The sequence below is a fragment of the Coccinella septempunctata genome, chromosome X (assembly GCF_907165205.1).
Source record: "Coccinella septempunctata chromosome X, icCocSept1.1, whole genome shotgun sequence".
In the NCBI taxonomy this organism is placed as follows: domain Eukaryota; kingdom Metazoa; phylum Arthropoda; class Insecta; order Coleoptera; family Coccinellidae; genus Coccinella; species Coccinella septempunctata.
This window is the reverse complement of record NC_058198.1, coordinates 14,136,508-14,158,804: the sequence shown is the minus strand read 5'-3', so window position 1 is coordinate 14,158,804 and position 22,297 is coordinate 14,136,508. Positions and strand designations below refer to the sequence as shown.

At 36.8% G+C, this 22,297-nt stretch overlaps 1 protein-coding gene and 2 long non-coding RNA genes across 4 annotated transcripts; 2 read left to right on the top strand and 1 right to left on the bottom strand.

The window, feature by feature from the left end:
• The first annotated feature begins 9,549 nt into the window (after positions 1-9,549).
• On the top strand, positions 9,550-14,190 carry LOC123321845. Its single transcript, XR_006538956.1, has 3 exons — positions 9,550-10,159; positions 10,343-10,577; positions 14,136-14,190. It is a non-coding gene; the product is annotated as an uncharacterized LOC123321845 (long non-coding RNA).
• Positions 14,191-14,267: 77 nt separating this feature from the next.
• Positions 14,268-15,059, top strand: LOC123321844. Of its 2 annotated transcripts, XR_006538955.1 has the most exons (3): positions 14,268-14,487; positions 14,543-14,752; positions 14,809-15,059. It is a non-coding gene; the product is annotated as an uncharacterized LOC123321844 (long non-coding RNA). The 2 variants fall into 2 exon arrangements; XR_006538954.1 differs by having other exon boundaries at positions 14,543-15,059.
• A 3,357-nt stretch (positions 15,060-18,416) lies between these two features.
• LOC123321750 (secreted RxLR effector protein 161-like) lies at positions 18,417-19,184 on the bottom strand. The gene has a single exon (XM_044909487.1). It carries the CDS (start codon positions 19,182-19,184, stop codon positions 18,417-18,419), a length of 768 nt encoding a protein of 255 aa, XP_044765422.1.
• Between the last annotated feature and the right edge of the window lie 3,113 nt (positions 19,185-22,297).

Here is a 22,297-nt window from a genome sequence, read left to right as displayed (position 1 = left end):
GTAAGATCTAAAACATGGTTTAAGTAACAGTTCCTGAAAATTTCATCTTTTTGGCGTGAAGGGAAAAGAAATAGCGGAAAATTCAAGACGAAAACAGTTTTTTGTGAATAACTCAGAAATATCCACTTTAGGGTAAGGGTGTGATGCATACCCTCACATTATTTTTTTAACGTAGATTCAATATCTGCCATAAAAAAATGGGGTTCTAATTTGAAAAAATTGATTTTTCACGATTTTCTCGTCCCTAATTTTGAAAGCGATTTTTTCACCCCCTGTATCATGAATCGCGATTTCGATTTTTAAAGTGGATACATCAATCTTACATCTTGAAAAATCCCAAAAATGAAAATTTTCCTTCCAAAAACCTCGAAGTTATTCTTGTTTCAGCGGAGCTCTATTTTCGATTTTTTTTTTCGAATTTTCCCGCTCAGAGAGAATTTTCCAACCAAAACTGAAAAATGTTACATCAAAATAACTTGAAATTTTCTGAGGAATCTATTTCTGCAATAATAAAATGGTGTTCTAATTTGAAAAACGGAAGTTGACGTCATTTCCGGAAAAACCGGAGGTGCTCATGCCTTGAAAATATTTTAGATTTCATCAGCATCGTGAAATACTTATAAGTGCTGAATTTCATGAAAATACGTTCAGTAGTTTCCCGTATAAATATGGGTGAGGTTCCTCGTGAAAGACCCTGTATACGGACCATAAGAAATCATGGATAAAGAGTTTCACTCTTGATATTATATGAATAAGTATTATCAAAAAAAAAAAAAGATAGCGAAGTGTCAGGAATTCGACATTACTTATTTGTAAACGCAATCCTGCTAGCTATTAAGGTTGTATTCACAAACTTACTCTGAGTAATCTTTGATTAGTCGAAGCGCTCTGAAACAAAATCAGTTAAAAAATTTAAATAATCGATTGGCTCCTGCGTAAATTCTTGAAATACCTAATTTGTCAAAAGCGAATCAATTGGAAAAAAATGTTACCTGAAAATGAAAGGAAAATGGAATTCCAAAATGATAAAACTTCGTTACGTTTCGGAGTCTGCATCAGTCTCCATCGGACGAATTCATAAAAATCTTCATAATTTTAGATTTTCAGTTTGTCAATAGGCATTTGTCAATTTATCATTTCAAAGTTTCATTTTTCGTTTATTTTCTAGCAATATTTTTTTTTTCGTCTGATTTGCTCCTTCAAAAGATGCAGGAGATTAAATTTCAATCGATATTATACTCAATAATCTTGGAGTAAGTTTGTAAACGCAACCTTATTAAAAACATTTCCTTCTACGATTTACATTTTTTCAATCTATATAATACTGAATTATAGTTTTTGTTTGTTACATTTTTTCTTACATCCCCTGTCTGATAATAACAATACCATAATTCTGATGATAAATCGAAATAATTCAAAAATTGATCTTCTTCCTTACAGAATATAGTCAGAAACTATACCACATTTATGGCGGAGTACGCAAGAGCGTGCAATTACGTAAGTAAATTATTTTTTCTTACAATTAATTTAAAACTCGCAATTACAAAATATAAAGAAAATTCATTTTTTTTGTTCTGAAATAATAAAATAGTATTTTTAATTATTCGCAATTACAAAATATAAAGAAAATTCATTTTTTTTTGTTCTGAAATAATAAAATAGTATTGTTAATAAAGAAAATTCCAAACGGTTAACTATGGCCCCAACAAAACAATTATACGAAACAAATTAATGAAATAAAAGAACATGTAGAAATTTCCTATTCGATAAATAACGAGGTAACTGAACAACTGTTTCCATCGATTTTAAAGATAGGTAATTGAAATACCCAATAGCCTTATGTCTATAATTATTTATTATTAGTTGAACTGGCTCCTTGTGGCTCGATTAGCCTTTCGGGAACTGCGACCATGTAAATTTTTTTTCTCTACTCTACTCATTCATCGGAACCCACGGAGGTCGTTAATGGTATTGATAAAACCGATAACATCTTTAGGGATCTTAGCTGTTATCTCATGAGTATCCGCAGAACCAGTTTCCCCATATGTGTAGTTCTCAAGTCCGCCAGCTCAAGACACTTACGTAACGGGTGTTCAGCTGTTTCTGTTCCTGATCCATAGAGCCTACAAAACTCATCCGCTGACTTTCCCAAATATCATTTGTACCGACAGTGCCCTGCAAACAGTCCCACCATCACCCAAAGCTCAGCTCGTGACAGCGGTTTTCTGGTGTAGGTCGGTGAAATCGTCTCGAATTTCTTTGACTGAGTAAGCCCAGGAGTGTTTCTCCAGAGGGTTATTCTATTGTTCAACTCCCATTGTTGGACCGTCGGTTTTTTTCAAGCCAACAAAAAAGTTCAGGTCCAGGAGGTGTTAACCTTGGTGCTCTTTCTGCCAGAGTTATTTTATTGTTTCGGGCCAGTTGCTTTATGATATTACGGCACTCCTACGTCAACAGAGATCCCTGGCAATGTGGTTCCAGGGATCTCAGCATGGCCTGGCTACCCCTGGTGATATAAATATGCGTCCCTTTGAAGTTCATTTTGAGGCATTCCTGAGCGCATAAGTAAACAGCCAGTGTCTCGGTCTGTAAAATAGAGGGTTCACTTTCCAGGGCTTCAGAGATCCTTCGTTTAAGTCCATATACGCCAATGCCTGCCTGTACCCCTTTCTGATTTTAATCTATCAGTAAACCACGTGAATGACTTTTTGTCCAAATGATTTACAAAACTTATTGCACCAGGACTTGCTATGACCGTTTCGAAATCGAAACTAATTGGCATAACATCCGATGGTTTTGCCAAGAGGGTTGAGTTCAATTGATTCAAGATCTTCATATGTCCAACCCAGTTTCCGAGTAGTAGATTCCCATTAAGACATATTTTTATTGCTAATAGCAGGCTACATTTCCTCATATGTGAGTGAAAGGAAGGCAGATCAAGTATGGTCTCAAGCTCTGCTGTAGAAATTGTGTGCATAGCTCCCGTAACACCAACACAAGCCAGGCTTTACATTTTCTGCAACCGGCTGCGTGTGGGGATCTATACAGCTTTTTTCCACCATGCTAAAAACGCATAAGTGACAATAGGGAGTACGAGCGCTGTGTATAGCTACAATATCATTTTCGGTTTTATGCCCCATGTCTTTCCAAAGAGTCTTTGCAAGTTCACATGGCCACCGTGGCTATGGAAAGAGTTTTATCTATGTGTTTTCTCCAGTTGAGTTGGCTATCCAGAATATATATATATATATATATATATAATTTTTTTTTCTACGGAAATCAGAGTCTACTTTCAAGTATTTTGAATATAAGGTAAGGGTTATTGACTCAATTAAGGAGAATATTGGTGTATTTTTCTCTTTATTCTTCGCCGAGCTTTCGCATTTGTTTAATGCTTCTTCGGGGCTTCTAAAAAGTATAATCATGGTTAATATCAATCTTACATATTTGTTTTTCTTGAATTTTCACTTACCGAATGTGAGGTTTATTTGTAAACTTTCATCAAAGCTTCAACATTCGTCATTTTGATTTTAAAAAACATAAACATAAATCTAGTCACAAGGAATAAAATAATTTAAAGTACAATAAAAACACACAAAAGAGTTTGTTTTGATTCATTTCAGTTTTTGTTAATAAGGTTATGTTACTTTTTGTTGTTTTGTGGTCCGTTGTTCACCACTGAATATTGTTTCCATTGCAGTCTCCTGCTTTCTGGTTCCTTATTCATCTAGAGGGCCATCATAAAATTTTTTCATGCATAGACATTTTCAATAAATAACTGTATATATTGCTCAATTTATTAGTATCCGTTTTCTTGTTTATTGCATTTTCGTTTTTATGTATCTGTATCATTTCATGTATTATTCTTTTATGATAATTTTTCTCTGATTTCAATATTTTTACGTTTTCAAAGTCTATACAATGATCTAAATTATGTGCATGTGTTGCCAGTGCACATCTTTCATGTTGTTTTTTTATGTCCGATTTGTGCAATGCCATTCTACTCTTGACCCATTGGGATGTTTGTCCAATATATTTTTTATTGCATGTTCTACACTCCACTTGGTATACGACATTACTCTTTACGGGTATAGGGATGGGGTCCTTTATTTTACTATAAAGATTTCCAACAGTTTTGGTATTATAAACTGCAATTTTTACATTTTCATGTTTAAATACGTTCTTTAACTTGTTCGTGAGGCCATAAATATTTGGGTACGATGTTAAATGAGGTCCATCAGATATAACATTCTCTCTTGCATTAACATTAACATCGTACCCAAATATTTATGGCCTCACGAACAAGTTAAAGAACGTATTTAAACATGAAAATGTAAAAATTGCAGTTTATAATACCAAAACTGTTGGAAATCTTTATAGTAAAATAAAGGACCCCATCCCTATACCCGTAAAGAGTAATGTCGTATACCAAGTGGAGTGTGGAACATGCAATAAAAAATATATTGGACAAACATCCCAATGGGTCAAGAGTAGAATGGCATTGCACAAATCGGACATAAAAAAACAACATGAAAGATGTGCACTGGCAACACATGCACATAATTTAGACCATTGTATAGACTTTGAAAACGTAAAAATATTGAAATCAGAGAAAAATTATCATAAAAGAATAATACATGAAATGATACAGATACATAAAAACGAAAATGCAATAAACAAGAAAACGGATACTAATAAATTGAGCAATATATACAGTTATTTATTGAAAATGTCTATGCATGAAAAAATTTTATGATGGCCCTCTAGATGAATAAGGAACCAGAAAACAGGAGACTGCAATGGAAACAATATTCAGTGGTGAACAACGGACCACAAAACAACAAAAAGTAACATAACCTTATTAACAAAAACTGAAATGAATCAAAACAAACTCTTTTGTGTGTTTTTATTGTACTTTAAATTATTTTATTCCTTGTGACTAGATTTATGTTTATGTTTTTTAAAATCAAAATGACGAATGTTGAAGCTTTGATGAAAGTTTACAAATAAACCTCACATTCGGTAAGTGAAAATTCAAGAAAAACAAATATGTAAGATTGATATTAACCATGATTATACTTTTTAGAAGCCCCGAAGAAGCATTAAACAAATGCGAAAGCTCGGCGAAGAATAAAGAGAAAAAAACACCAATATTCTCCTTAATTGAGTCAATAACCCTTACCTTATATTCAAAATATATATATATATAGTCATTTTGACCCTTTTTACCCATTGGGTGTAGGGTGTTGTGTGGCCTCTACATCTGAATATATTCCCTCCATTTCTTTCTATCCAATGATATGCGTCTAGCTTCCGGAATATTCGTTCCCCTCTTATTCAATATCTCCGCAATGACTTGTCCCCAACTTCTCTCTGGTCTTCCCCGTCTCCTCTTTCTGACATCTTTGGCATCCCAAATTCTCCTCGTCATTGTATCCTCCTCCATTCTATTCAAGTGTCCCCACCATTCCAGTTGTCTCCTCTCAATAAATTCTTCTAAAGATTCCACTTGCAAATCCTCTCTAATTGATTCATTCCTTATCCTGTCTCTTCTAGTCACTCCCATTACTCTCCTTAAGTATTTCATTTCCATAGCCTGCAATCTTGACTTTTCTCTCGAGTTCAGGTTCCATGTTTCACATCCATAAGTCAAAGTTGGTCTGTAGATCGATTTATACACTTTGAGTTTTGTTGACTTTGATACTTCTCTCTTATTTATAATGCCTGACCTCATGGCGTGGTATAGTTTGTTTGTCTTTATTATTCTATTGTCGATTTCATTGACCCGTCCCCCGTGTTGTTCAAAAATAACTCCTAGATATTGATATCTGTCTACCTGTTCGATTTTTTGTCCTCCCAAATACACTTCCATTCTTCTTTCCTGTCTTGCCACCGCCATCACCTTTGTTTTCCCTCTATTCATCTTCATTCCATACTCCGATATAACCTCATCCCAGATATTCAAGTTCTGTTGTAATTCTTCTTCACTTTTAGCCAATATTACTACATCATCTGCAAACACTAGCTCCGAAACACATACCCTTTCCATTCTATGAAAACCCACTGTAACCTTTTTAGTTTTTTGTCTGCTTTTCTCTATTATATCGTCCATAAGGGTTATGAACAATAGTGGGCTCAATCCTCCTCCCTGCCTCAGTCCTCTTATCGTCGTGAAACTCTCTGAAATTCTTCCCTTCAGTATAATCTGGTTCACGGTATTTTCGTACAACTTCTTTATCAAGCTGATCATCTTTTCACTGACTCCTCTCCTTCTTAACGCATGCCACACTGTCTCCCGTATCACCCTGTCAAAAGCTTTCTCTATATCTACAAAAGCCAGGTAGAGAACCCCATCTGTTCCCAAAGTCCGCCTCATCAATTCTTTCAAACTGAAAATATGGTCTTGTACGCTGTGATTCTTCCTAAATCCACTTTGAGATTTCAACAACTTGCTCTCTATCTTCTTTCTAATTCTGTTCTCTAATATCTTTTCATAAATCTTCCTTACTGTGCTGAGCAACGTGATTCCCCTGTAGTTTTTGCACTCTTTGTTGTCTCCGCCCTTGTATATTGGTACCAGTAACCCTACTTCCCATTCCTTTGGTATTTCTTCAGACTGCCAAACTCTTCGAATAATCCTCCAAAGTATTTCAAATCCTCTATCACCCATACTCCTCAACATTTCCACACTTATTCTATCTCTCCCTGGTGATTTACCCAATTTCATACTCTTCAGTGCCTGTATCAATTCTTCCTTCTCTATTTCTGCCTCTTCTTCCTCTTGAATGTCTCCCTCGTTCACCAATGTATCATCTGTTTCTTCTTCCACTCCCAGTAAATCCTCGAAATATTCTTTCCATCTCTGTAGAACTTTTTCTTCATCCCTTATTATATTTCCCTTCTCATCCTTGATATTAAAAGTTAACTCTGTCGCTTTTCCTCCTTTCATGCTCTTCATTGCAGTATAGAATAACATCCAGAATAACATCTAGATATTTGCACTCACTGTAAAATTTCAGAGACTAGCCATTTAGGACCAGCGCTCTGAAGTCAATATTCCTCTTTCTTTTGAAAGGAATTAGTGTTGTCTTCGAAGGATTGACAGTTAGCCTTCCCTCCACGCATCATTTTTCCATAATCCTGAGAGCGGTTTGCATTAACCTGCTCAGTAGACCTTCAAGCTTGCCTCTAAAAAATCACCTCTTTGTCATCGGCGTACCTATGTCTATAATATATTGTCAGAAAACATTCATCGATTGGTTAAAAAACTTTGAATCAAACATCAACCCTGCGATTTATTCTTCTATAAATTTTCATTAAATGATAATCTGCACAAATTTTGAAAAAACATCTAAGGTATCATCAATCGTGGCCGATTCTGTATGGATCATAAGCATAAATAAATATCGTGCAAAAAATTCAAGTCAAAAAATTTATATGCATTTTTATTCGGAAAAGAAACTGTCGACTTAACTAATTCAGAATGTAGGAAGAAATACTCAATACTCAATAAAGAAATCTAACTGAAACCAAAGAGGAGACTTCTCACCCGATATTTCTTCCTACATTTTGTATTTTTATTCATTTGCATACACCATACAATTTGGTGTATGATACAAGAAATTAGGGAAAAACCTTAATAAAAAACACTTTCTATCCATAAATGTAGTGAATTGTAAAAAATGAAATTGTTTACGAAATAAGCTGAACTATTTTATATTAAAGGCCATATCACAAAGAGGACGCCCTAACCCTAAAAGAAGAGGACGAAACAACAATTTCCGCAATAGGAAAAGTAGGAGGGAAAAAAAATGAAGGAAGAAAAAAAAGAAGAGGAAAAAGAAAAACAAGAGCAAGAACGAGAAAAAACAGGAACGGGAAAATGAAAACCAGGAAAGGGAAAAAGGAATGGAAGAAGAAAAAAAGGAAAAAGAACAAGAAAAAAAAATAAATAAAGAAGATTAAATTAAAAAATTTATTTATTTAATTCCATTCATACAGAACAATGAAAAAGCTATGAAATAAGTTCGATCGTCAGAATAATATGCTAAGATTAATTTAAACTATTAAGTTAATTTATAACATGATGTTGAGTGTCCATTAGGAGGGCCGAGTCGGATCTCGGATTGCATCGCAACGGGTAAATCCACCTGCTTGCCTGCTAACATTTGTAACTACGTCCCGTAGAAACGCATCGAGCAGCAACGGAATCCGTAAACGGATTGCCAGGCGAGCGTATTTTCTATTTTCCCGTCGATGCAATGCTCTCACGCCCGTACAGTCCCAGTAGACGCTGGACAAAAGCAATAATGCATTGACGAATTATTTATGAAAATAAAAGTACGTATCCGTAGATGAAAAGTTTAAAATAAGGTTGATTCCATTTGCTATTCCTGTTTAGATTAGTACTCACCTCCAATTTTAACATCGATTTTTTCTTAGATAAAATATTGTATGAAAAATCGATTGGTACATGTCTCAACTTCGGGAGACTTTTGTAATTTGGGAGATATGATTTTTAAAGTTCTTATAAAAATTGACAATATTCGGTATAAATCAGTCATTTTTATATATTTTCTGTTCAGCGCTTAAATAACTAAATCCAATCGTTAATTCGTTTAATTTATATCTCAAAAAAATGGTATTTTCACTGTCCCAACTAAAATTAAACCAACCTAACCTCAAAACCATTATCTATATTCTCACATAGACATATAGACATGGACTGTGCCTTCCCTTTCTATCTATGCATGAAATACGGTCAAAAAAAGTGACAGAGAAAAACGCACGTCGGGAATGCAGTTGTCTCTTTCTAGAATTTTGAATGGTCTACACCGTAGATAGAGGAAAGAGACAGGTAAATTCCCGATATTGAACTCTATGGGTTCCCATAGAGTTCTCTTAAAACTAACATTCGAATTCACTGAAATCAATGAAAAAATCGAAGACAAAAATCCAAGGTGGGTGCTATAGTAAACAGGAGTCGGAAGTTGAAACTTTCAATAAATGGAATTAAACGAATGATAATAACACCGTTCTTTATTGTCCCAAATGGTCATCTACCAAAGCCCTTCAGCTTTGGTTCATTCATACAATGAAATATTAAACTCAAAAATTTAAAATGAAGATTTAATTTAGTTTTTGTGACTTCCTTCATCACTAAAAAACCTGAAAGACAGCATTAACCTCAGTAAAAATTCTTCAAAAAATTCATCATTTTTCGTAACGAAACGATGAAATAATTATTTTAAATTAAATTATATCCGGTATATTCCAAAATTGACGTTGAGATAATTGTCATAGAAATATAAAACGTAATTGTCAACTAAAACTTCAATAATTATCAGGTTAATACCAACATTATTTTGATCTTCCAGAGATTGGGAATTTTCTGAAATATTTATAGATCAAAATTAATATATCATCTTCCTTCAGAAAGAGCTTCAAATTAAAATATATAAATTTAAAAAAAGTCAATCAACCAAACCAAACTCAAACAAATAATTCATAATCTGTGTTGAACAATGTGGTTTGGCATAATCTGGAATTCAAATTATAAATTTCAATAAAAATGGGTGAAAATCATGTATTAATAAGCCCAAATATGTTGATTCCAAGATGATATATTCCATCCAAATATGTATCGGTATGACAAACATTGAATTCTGATTGAATTTCTATTGCTGAAAGTAGTGGTACCAAACAAAAGAAATTTAATCGTTTTCGAATAAACTTGAGCACCTAGATGTAAATACATGAAAATTCAATTCATTCCTCCTATAAATAATTTCTTTTTCAGAAGCATTTTATCATTTCAAACATGAATTGATTCATTATAAATACAAACTGTTGTAAAAATATGAGATGGTATCATTGAATGTGGTGGCTTCCAGAACTCCCAGCAAACTCAGAAAAAGCAAAAGTTGATACCTTTAAGAAATTGCCTTTCCGTTCCTAAAATATTTTCTGACTAAGGTCAATTCTGCCGTTTACAGCGAAATATGCAAGTGCTTACTTACTCAAGGTGGAAAAAAATATGTTATCGAATAACTTATTCAATTGGAATGATATAATGATGATTGGAACACAATCTATGGCTAAGTTTTTACGTTAAAATTCGATATTTCTAGATTTTTGCGAAGTTTTTTCCATTTTTAAGGTCAGTATTTGGTTTTTTACTATCGTAGAGGAAGCGTAGGTTTTTGTTCAAGTGAATTGAATTAAATCTTATAATGCATGAATTATCAATTATTATGCTTCCTTTCAACTGCTTACAACAGATTTTTTGAAAATATTCAAGCAAATAAGCAGTGTCCTGTGATAATGTTTTTCAATATTCTAGGTACAAGAAAAAATATAATTTCGAATAACTCATCAACGTGAAAACTATTTCTGTTTGTTATATATCGCTCAAATTGTAATTATTTTGAAGGTGGATTTGAGAAAGGATAGAAATTTGTAGAAGTCAAGGTACCGACGGAGAAAAATCTGATATGTTATTATCAACATACAAGGATTTTTTTCGGAAGAACCTCAGAATAAATAATATGACCTTTTCCAAGAAAATTTAAATTTTAGTGAGTATATCGATATTCTATACAAAATGTGTGAAATAATGGTTCGTTTTTAAAACTTGACTTTTTATGAATTACAAACAATTCATTCATTCATTCATTGCTGTATCCCGTTACCGGGAATAAATCTATAAAAAGAAGAAGAAGAAAAAAAAATTCGCACAGACTTGTAATTTCTTAGTGCTAGTTGCGACTGTGTGCCCTCCTGTGACTAAAGAGACCCAACCGTGACCTGCAGATCCTTCCACACTCAGAGCATGGATAGTCACCAACCAGATCTGGCCGCCGCTGTATCCTTCTCGATTCTCCATTATAACTGTGTACCAAAGACCTCCACTGTGACCTGTCAAAAGCTAGTTGTTCCCAGTTATGATTGGCATTAACTGATTTTAGGGATTGATGTAGTGTATCCTTAAACCGCTTATACTGGCCTCCTGGTTTCCGGGCTCCCTCAGTGAGTTCGCCGTATAGAGCTATTTTGGGGAGTCTTGTGTCTTGCATCCTCAGAATGTGGCCGCTCCATCTGAGTCGGGCCCTCGTTACTTTAGTCTCAATTGTTGTACAACTCGAGCGCTGCAAGACTTCTGCATTCGAGACTTTGTGGAACCATCTGATGTGCATTATCTGTCTTAGATGACGTTGCTGCGTCTGTTCAAGCTGTTTAATATGTCGCCTGTAGGGAGTCCAGCTTTCGCTTCCGTAAAGAAGCGTTGGGAGGACCACTGCTCTGTAAACAGCTGTCCTGGTCTCCAGATTGAGGTCGTGATTTTGAAACACTCTGTCCTTCAGCTTCCAGAATGCCCGTGATGCCGAATTGATACGGTTGTGTATTTCCGCGTCAAGGTTAGCCCTAGTATTTATGAAGCTTCTCAAGTATTTGAACTGCTCGACCTGTTCTAGAGTTTCATTGTCCAGGCTGATATCTGTTTGAAGGCTTTCTGGCGGACTTACCAGGATTTTGGTCTTGTCAATATTGAGTCTAAGGCCTAAAGCTTCGTAGGTGTCCATCATCATCCGTAGATCCTCTGAGCTGCTAGCGATGAGTGAACAGTCGTCTGCATATTGAAGTTCCGTGATAAACTAGGTACGGGTTTTTGCTCTGAGGCGCTTCAGGTTAAACAGGCCTCCATCAAATCTGAATCTTATCTCAACACCTCTTAAGGGCATGCTCATAGGCTTGTTCGTAGAGTGGTTCACAACGGTTGTGAACTGTACAGAGCAAGCGTAATTGGATTTTCGCTACCCAAAAATGGAATTGCGCTTGCTCTGTACAGTTCACAACCGTTGCAAACCACTCTACGAACAAACCCATTGTCAGCAATTATCGATACAGCTATGGCGAAAATATTGAACAGTAAAGGCGCTAATACGTAGCCTTGTTTTATTCCAGAGTTGGTTGAGAAATGGTCGGTTGTAGAGCCATTATGCTGTATTCTAGCGGTGTTGTTGGTATGAAGGCTTTTACACACTGCTAGGAATTTTTCGGGTACTCCTAGACGTGCCATGATTTTCCATAGCGCTCTCCGATTCACCGAGTCGAATGCCTTGCTTAAATCGATGAAAGCTGCATAAATCCTTGATTTTTGTTCACGGGCCTTTTCTTGTAGCTGTCGCAGTGTAAAAATTAGGTCCACCGTACCTCGATTTGGTCGAAAGCCGCACTGGGATTCAGGTAAAAGCTTCTCTAAGAGTGGAACCAGACGATTAGCCATAATCTTCGACAGAATTTTACCGGCCACATTAAGCAACGATATGCCCCTGTAATTGTTGCAATTCGACGTATCGCCTTTGTTCTTATAGAGGTTGATAACTAAAGCGTCTCTGAAGTCTTGTGGCACATCTCCCTGTTCCCAGATCTTGCGGAATAGTATTAGGAGACTATTGACAATGTCCTCATCCAAGGCTTTGAATATATCCGCCGGAATGCCGTCTAGACCAGGTGACTTATCATTTTTCATATTTTTAATCGCACTTATGATTTCCGACATTGAGATTTCGTCATCAAGCGATGTCATCGGACTATACGCGGGGAGCAGGTCTAAAATGGATAAATCCGAGTCGTTATTTTGATTCAAGACCTGTGAGTAATGCTCCTTCCATCTTTCGAGAATTTTTCTATCATCAGTTAGAATAGCTCCATGAGCATCTCCTATAGGAAAGCTAGCTTTTTTGCTTGGACCGTAAACAGTTTTAATAGCTTCGAAAAAACGCCTGTAGTCATGGTTATCGGCGTAAGCTTGTATTTCCCTAGTTTTTTCTTTCCACCAGCTGTCCTTGATTTTTCTTATTTCTTGACGGACCTCGCGTTTTATGTTTATGAAACTTATTTGGGCTGCGACATCGCCAGGCTTGTTAATTGCGGTTTTCATCGCTTTGTGTTTTGCGTCCAAAAGGAGTGCGATATGAGTTTCGCTATCGGCAAACCAGTCTGGGGATTTTCGGGAGCGTTCTGTGCCCAGTATTTCTTTCGCTGTATTTGTGAGGGATGACTTGAAACGAAGCCAATGAGTCTCAATGTCGTCGTTATAATCCGGTGGTGTTAGGCTATCTTTGACGGCAGCTGTGAATCTGTCCTTTGTAGAAGGGTTTTGTAGTTTGGATATTTGAAGGCGCTCTCTTAGATACTTCGGCTTGCGTTGGTATTTTGGGCGCATTGAGATTTTCATTCTCGAGATTACCAGCCTATGATCAGTCCAGCACTCCAGATCTGCTCTGGGTTTAGTGACCAACACCTCTTTCAGATCTTTCCATCTCACGATCACATAGTCGAGGGTATGCCAATGCCCTGAGCGCGGGTGGCGCCAGGTCCCCCTTGAATTGGTTCTCGTAATAAAATAGGTGTTCGTTATACACAGATTGTGTTCTGCACAAAGAGCCAGCAGACGTTCTCCATTCGAAATAATGCTGTCTGTGCCGTGTTCCCCTATTATTCCCGGCCATAGTTCTGAGTCTTGACCTCTGCCCACTCTGGCGTTGAAGTCTCCAAGGAGAATAATTCGTTCCCGTTTTGGGATTTTACTTAATGTAGCAACGAGTGTTTCGTAAAAAGTGTCCTTTAAGTTGTCAGAGGAGTTCAAAGTGGGTGCGTATATTGCAATGATGTTCACAAACGTGTTATTCGCTGCAGGAAAACGTAGGGTCATTAAACGTTCTGAGATACCAACTGGATTTTCGGTAAGTTTGGCGGCCAGGTCGTTTCTAATGGCAAAGCCTACGCCATGTTGTCTGATTTCGCCTTCCGGCAAGCCTTTCCAGAAAAAAGTATACGCTTGTTCTACCAAGCTACCTTCGTCCGAAAAGCGTGTTTCGCTCAAAGCAACTATTGCAATGGATGTTCGTTGCAGTTCCTTATCGATTAGAGCAGTACGCCTCTCTGGTCGGTCGGCCTTGGGGTTGTCTAGCAAGGTTCTGACGTTCCATGCTGCAAAAGCTATGTGCTTTTCATTGGTGTTTGTTCGATGATTCACTCGCTCAGGCACCCTCCCCCGGAGATCCGAATGGGAGGGTATTTTACCTCCGGATACGAATTTTGTCCTGTTCGACTGATCCATCTTTTTGTAGGAGGTGCGTTAGAAGGTGTTCAAAAGCTGCACTGGTAACGCTGTCAGTGCAACTTTGGTTGCGGCTACGACTAGATTATCTTGTGGCACAGGTATCCTGAGACGACAAGGTCTGAGACGTAACTTGAGCAACGCAGAGAGCCATTTCCTGCTCAAGCCAATGTTTAGGCTACGTAATTGTGGGAAACAGAGTTATACCGCTCATGTTCGGTCAACATGACAACAACAAACAAAATATGAAATTGAATCACACAAGTAACACTTTTGTGAAAATTGAGCAAAAATGCCATATTAGTTCAATTATGAAACTGGCTGTCAATTCTGATTTGAGGTTCAAATGAGTCGTATAAGTGGTGAGTAAGTGCTGTGTGATGAATTTCTATAATAGAATTTCTTTTTTCTTTTCAGGATTTAGAGGAAATAATGAAAACTCAACAGAATCGGTGGCCTGCAGTTGATTGAAAACTGATACAAATGGATTGAGAACATTCTTTATGTAAAACTTTATTATTTTTACTCTATTCTATACCTTATTTCGGTTTCCAAGGGGCAACAAAGTTTTTCCGTAATAAACTGAATCATGGATTATTATGGTTTCTATGTGTAATTCGAAGAAAGGTTAGGTATGGAAGTTGCTTTTTTTATGTTAAATAAAAACGTTCATCATTTTTAAGGTTTGAATCAATCGAAATAAGATGGCAATTCGAATGAATTCTGTGACTTGAAACATCATTGCCTCAAGTGGAAAATTAGTTTACGTCAACCCAAATATCGACCAGCACATGATAATTGTGTTAGAATGTTTGAGAATGTAGGGAAATTAGAAGGACTCTGTTAAAATTGTTGCACTGAAATGAGGGATTCCTACTGCCTTCGAAAATTCATAGTTTGTTTTAATTGAGGAAATTAAAATGAGGATTTAGTTCTTGTGACTACTTTCATCACTAAAGAAACCTGAAAGGAAAGACAGCATTAACTTCAGTAAAAATTCTTTGAAAACTAATTCCGTTGATTCAAAAGTCTTCACTTTGGCAACATATAATTTTTAAGATGTTCAAATAGCTGCTCATTTTGTGGAGAAAATTTAGACACTTCTACATATACAGACCAGTCCAGAAACCTATCTTCTTGAACAAAATCCATAAAGTATAATTCTTATTGCTTTCTTTTGAAGTATGAATAATGCTGTCAAGTTTCCAGCCCCATAAAATACTAATTCAAAGCGCAGCATATCGTTGTTAATGAATTTTCAACCAAATATCTAGCTACTTATAGGTACATCACAACTTGATAATTTATGTGTTATGTGTTACCCATCTACGCTCTACGACAATAAAATGATAGGTTATAAGATGTCTAAAACTCTGGTGTATTCACTGATTCGATTTTGTTTTTAATTTCGTGGGAATATGGGATCAGTTTCGTTTTTCCAACTGTAGGTAGCGCTGTTTAGAATTTGACAGACCATTGTCATTTGATATTTGAAAATAATTTGAATACTTTCCTATGACGTACGAATATGTGTATTTATAAGCGATTATTGGTATGTGAAAATGTATAAGTTTCGAGAAAGGGGTGTAGAACATTCAATCATTCAACATGTCGTTCAGTAAGTTCAGTTTTCTGTATGGACAATCAAGAACTACAGCTAAGAATTCGGTGTTGTTGGAATTTGAAGCAGAACCAAATCAGATGAATGAACATTCGGGACCGATATAGCTAAGTTTTATGGAAACTTCAGCAATATTTCAAAGAATCTGTAGTGGAAATACGTAATGTGAATTGTGAGCATGTATTGAAAATCAGAAATACATAAATCTATTCGAGTCTGTTACTTCAAATATTCTTCCTGAGTAGATATAGTGAAGATTCTCTTTCCGTCAACTGAATATATTGGATATTTGACCAATCAACTGTGTTTTATTTAAATCATATTGAATTACCCCCCTCACGAATTCAAGTTGTCAAACGGAAAATATCTTGAAGAAAAACAGTAAATCCTCCTTCGAACCCTTTTTCGATAGTGTTGAAATATTGACAGATTTGTTTTTACAACGAAAATAAAACTGTAAATCACAAATGTGTCGTCTGATTGCAAAACCGGTCATCTCCATAACAGAAAATTTTTCAGGAGAGACGATTTTTTGTCAAAACTAGGGAATTGGAGGTAGGATCCGAATCTCTTGTTATTAATGTGTCACTAGGATAGTAAGTTTTAGAGCACCATAAGAGAATCTGGGGGAAGGTGCTGGGAGGGGGAAATTCAAAATTATAGTTAGGATTTGGCTGGTTTTGCAACCCACTTTGGAGTTGGCCGGTTTTGCAACAAACTAAAGCTTATAAAATTGACATCAAATAGCGGGGTTTTAGCCAAGAAAAATCATTCACAATGTTTCTGTGTAACTGAACTTTATTTTAGGTTGAAAACTTATAAAAAAAATATATAATTATGTATATAACATAGTTGAAAAGAAACTTTACACTCGAGGGGCTAAATCGTCATCTTCAGGCTCGCACATGATGACGTCATTATTCTCCAAGGATTCGTTTAAACACAACTTTCAGTGAGCAACAATAACATGAAAACAAACTAAGCTATCGTAAGACGTAGTATGATAAGTGGGAACACTAGCGCCACCTGCCTACCTGTTGAATTTAGAGATGACCGGTTTTGAAAAACACTGACGAGTGGATGTGGCCGCTTTTGCAGCACATTGGAGTTTTCTAACCCCCAAAACGCACGGAGTTGACCGGTTTTATTATGGGAGATTTAATTGGATTTAATTGAGGAGTTGGCCGGTTTTGCAACCAGACGACACAAATATTCCTTACCAGCTGACAAAATGGGCCGGTTCATATTTTGAACTCGTTGATCGACATTCGCAAAACAAAATAAAACGAGAGAGTATCATTGGACTTTGGTAGAACAAGGATAGAACGAAGCAAATGACATGGTGGCGCTGCCACGAAACTGATTCCATATCCCCGATTTTCTGAAATGTTGATGCTTGCAAAAAGTGACAAGTGCACACACCAGTGTTTTAGACATCTTAGTTATAGCAAAGAGGCACTTTGCTTACGGGCATGGAGAAAGGGTCTCTGGTTATAGACCATATTAGTGAGGTTAGAATCACTCAATTGGCGGGAGATCCATATTCAAATTTTTTTACATAGGAATCGACTTTAAGATGGAATATCGCTAGCTAGAAGTAAATGTTAATATAAAGACATGCAGAATTGGGTGCCGCAATTATTAGAGGTTGTCTCCAAGTACATTTTACATCACAAAATACTTTTATATGTCCTAAAATCAAAATTGAACTCATTATTATACGGAATATATCCGTATGTCGTAGATCATTTCTGCTATACGTCAATCATGAACCGTAACAAAGAAAATGACATGCTACGCTTGCGCGTTAGAATGATGTCAGCTTCAGAGGTTAGAAACGAAATGAAGCTACGACAAACTTCCATGGATCTTGCTGACCAATTTTATATTGATCCATTATTAAAAGAATATATCATTTTATTACGAAATTTTGTTTTCAACTTGTTAAAAAAGGATCATAAAACACATTCCAACAGAAATGAATCTTAAGAAATTCGCTAAAATATCCAAAAACACGCGAGAAGTACGCGGCATTTTTAGTCCCATAAAAAATGCATAGGGAATTCAGGGACCAGATCCACGGATGGATCGCGATTCGAATTTCCCGCCTAACCTCACTAATATGGTCTATCGTTGGAATAAAACAATAAAATCTATTCAACACCTTTATTCACCATTAAGCACAATCGTAAAAAAAGAGAGAGAGCTCATCATGCTCGTCGCCTTATATACACAGAACCATAGAACTAAAAATCATCTTCTTTGAAGGTCTCTCCATAGATATTCCGTCGCTCCCTTCTTGGTCAGTTCGAAAACTTCGGACTGGACAACATCACCTCATGAATGTCTCCTTACCTACCTATAAAAAAGAAAATCTCCTCCTAACTCTTCTTATCTCACATAAACTGATATACTCCATATACTTTTTATCAACTTTATTATCAGATATATCAACGTAAATGCCAACATAACATTTCATCGTTAACCACTTAACTCCCTTCATTTTCAAACATAGTACATATTATATTTGTATAAAAAAATAAACTTCTTGAAACATAACAACTGAAATCTTATTCTTCTGTCCTCTTTTCCTTATCTCTTCTTCATCTCCTTTTCTTCACCTTTTATTCAAAGACATCTCACGTTTCAACCGTTAAATTTTAAGGAAAATTAGTCATCATTTTTTGCTATAAGTGAATTTCTTAATTTCTCGAATACGGAATAACCAAGAGCTTTTGTTAATATATCCGCTAACTGTTCTTTCGTGCTCACCCACTTTATAATGAGATTTTTATTTGCTACTTCAAGTCTCACATAATGATAGCATAGTTTTACAATATGCTTCAAGGCTTTTGATTCTTCAGATTTAGCTAATTTAATTGCAGCATTGCTATCTTCGTATAGTGTTGGGACAACTTCAAATTTAATCAGCCTTCTACACATTTCCCTATAGCAAGTTAATTCTTTGCAGGCTAATGACATAGCTATGTACTCTGCCTCTGATGAGGACAAAGCAACATGACTTTGTTTCTTTGATCTCCAATAGATCACATCCCCAAAAAGCATTATAACCAGACCACTTGTGGATTTTCCGGCTTCGTCATTCATACCCAATGAAGCATCCACATAACATTCTAAATCGTTCTTTTCACTTTTGTACTTCAGTCCATAATCTAATGTCCCTTTTAAATATCTGAAGACTCTCTTAACTTGAACCCAATCATTGAGATCAAAATTTACTTGTTTTCTACTTAAAACATTCACTGCATATGTAATGTCTGGTCTTGTTCCATTAGACAAATAAAGTAAACTACCAATAGCTTGTCTGTATGGATGTGTTTTATTTTTATTCGTCTCACTCACATCACCTGAGTAATTCACACTCACCATAGGAGTCCTCACAGGTTTGCTTTCATTCATTCCAAAACGTTCAAGCATTTTCAACGTAAAATCTCTCTGACTTAAAAATATAGTTTTATTCTTTATATCTCTCCTAACTTCTATCCCTAAAGCTGCATTCACAATCAATTCGCGGGCCGAAGTGCACTTCGGCACGAAATTTACCATTCGCAATAATCTTGGAACCAAATACTCAAATGAATCAAAAATGTAACTGATCAAAACATAAGCATCAGCATCATCTATAGCCGGCACGAAATTCCTTGCCGAAGTGATAGTTTGCAACTTGCAAGAAATTTTGTCTTGAATTTAATTGTGAATGGTAACGGAGAACGCCATCTGCTAAGCTTCCGTGCCGAAGTGCACTTCGGCCCGTGAATTGATTGTGAATGTAGCTTAAGAATTTCTTAGGGCACCCTAGATACACCATTTCAAATTCTTTAGACAAACTGTATCTTATTTGATTTATTTTGTTATTGCAATTCCCAACTATCAAAATATCATCAACATATAGAAGTAATATTACAAATTTTTCAATTTTTCTCCATGTGAAAATACATGGCTGAAATTCGTAAGTTTCAAAATGTAATTTTTTCATTACCACTCTGAATCTTTCATACCATCTCCTAGGGCTTATTTTCAACCCATATAAAGCACCAATCAACTTGCATACATACTTTTCATCCAAATTCTCTTTACCCTTATATCCCTCAGGAATCTCCATATATACAGGTTTTTCTAACTTTCCATTAAGAAAAGCTGTTTTAACATCCATTTGATGGATATCTAAATCATATTTATTAGCCACTGACAGAATGAATTTTACATCTGATAGTCTAGCCACAGGTGCAAAGGTTTCTGTTAAATCATACTTATTTCTGTCTGCAAAACCTTCGATTACTAGTCGAGCTTTATATTTTGTTCCAACATTACTCTCATATTTTCTTTTAAACACCCACCTTGATTTTAAAACATTATGATTATTTGGTACTTCATTTCTTTCAATCAACACCCATGTTTCATTTTTAATCAGAGAATTAAACTCATCTTAAATAGCCTTTTTCCACTCTTTCCATTCCTTACTTTCTTTTGCCTCCTTATAACTACTTGGTTCATTTTCAACATAAGCCATAAAAGCTTCAATATCACCATTTTTTTTTGTGGTGATTTCAACTTACCCGACGTACAGTGGCCATTATCAGGTGGAAGACAGTGTAACTCGTCCTCAAAGCCCTACGTTGATTTGATGCGCGACGCCAATTTCACTCAGTTAGTCACTGAGCCCACCAGATTTCGGACAAATCAAAATCCATCGCTCCTCGATCTCGTTCTCGTCAACAGTAAAGACCTGGTATCCCAGCTTCACTACTTGCCTCCGTTCGGTAGGTCAGATCATGTCACCCTCTCATCGAAGATTCACCTGTCACTGGGTTCATCAAGTACTAGACATACAAAAACGATCAAGTCAATAAACTTTGACCTCCTTGCTGAGGCTCTTGATGTGGATTGGGGGAGGATTCTCTCGCCTTGTGCCAACGTTGATGAAATGTGGAACATCTTTCTGGACACAACTAAGGCCGTGATTGATAGTTGCTCCGAGTCCAAGACAGTTGTTTGTGTTCCTACCAAACCGTGGATCAATAACACCATCCTCAAGATGATCAGGCATAAGAAAGCGATATGGCAGAGATACATGCGTCGTAAGTCTGGTCATATTTACCAAGAGCACAGAGACTATTCCAAACATCTCTCAGACGTAATTAAAAGAGCTAAGTCTGCATTTGAATCTAAATTGGTCTCTTCGAGGGATCGTAAAAGAATGTTCAGATACCTGAGGTCATCCTTGAAAACAAAAGTCACCATTCCACTAGTCAGAGATAAACATGGAAATGTCACCTCTTCACCTATGCAGTCCGCAGAGGAGTTGGCGGACGTCTTCGAGTCTGTCTTTTCTTTGGAGCCTCCTAGCTTGCCGAACCTGTCGACTGCGGACCCGGTTGCCGTATTGAATGATGTTGAATTTACTCCTGACATCGTATTGAAGCATCTCCAACAGTTGAACATCTCTTCTTCTCCTGGGGCGGATGGAATTTCTGCGAAGGTTCTCAAGTGCTGCGCATCGTCCCTGGCTGAACCCTTATCCATTTTATTCAACAAATCTTTTTCCTCCCACTCACTACCTGCCTCTTGGAAGAGGGCGCTTATAACCCCTATATTCAAATCAGGTGATAAATTGGATGCTGGAAACTACCGTCCCATCAGCTTGGTTCCCATAGCTGCAAAGGTATGTGAAAGGATAATACTGGAGAGAGTCGTTCAGTTCGCGCTCGACAACAACTTGATTCCAGAGGAACAGCATGGTTTCTTACCTGGCCGTTCTGTGTTGACCAACCTCTTGATGTGTGTAGATGAATGGTCGAGGATGCTGGACAACAGTTTTCCTGTAGATGTGGTCTACCTCGATTTTTCTCGTGCATTCGATCGCGTTCCACACAATCGCTTACTTTCTAAACTTGAGGGTTTGGGCATTCAGGGTGCCCTCCTTCAGTGGATCAGGTCATTCCTCTCTGATCGTAGTTTTCGCGTTCGCGTGGGAGATTCTCTATCGACCTCTAGACCAGTTCTTAGTGGGGTCCCCCAGGGATCAGTGCTGGGTCCAATTCTTTTTCTCCTCTATACGTCGGATTTGCCAAGAACCATTCGATCCCATTGTTCACTTTTTGCCGACGATGCTAAGATCTTTGGTAATCCCCTCGGTAATCCTGGTGTCATTCAGCAGGATCTTGACACCCTCTACAACTGGTCTGTGAAGTGGTCTTTACCCTTAAATCTGCTCAAATGTTGTGTGGTCCACATGGGAAAGAATAATCCTGGTGTCCAATATCTTCTTGGTGGCCACCCCATTACTCCCGTGAGCTCTCATCGTGACCTTGGAGTGGTGATTTCGCATGACCTCTCCTGGTCAGATCACATCTTGCAGACAGTTAACAGGGCGAAAAGAGTCCTTTATCTGCTGGGTAGATCATTTTCCCGTTGCGACCCGGCCACCTGCAGACTTCTATACACAACATATGTCCGTCCAATCCTGGAATATGCCGGTCCAATTTGGGCCCCGTCTCTGGTTCGTGATGCGGAACTGCTCGAGAGTGTCC

Coding starts and splice junctions, on each gene's coding strand:
- LOC123321750 (XM_044909487.1), bottom strand. CDS start 19,184: ATGCTTGAACGTTTTGGAATGAATGAAAGCAAACCTGTGAGGACTCCT.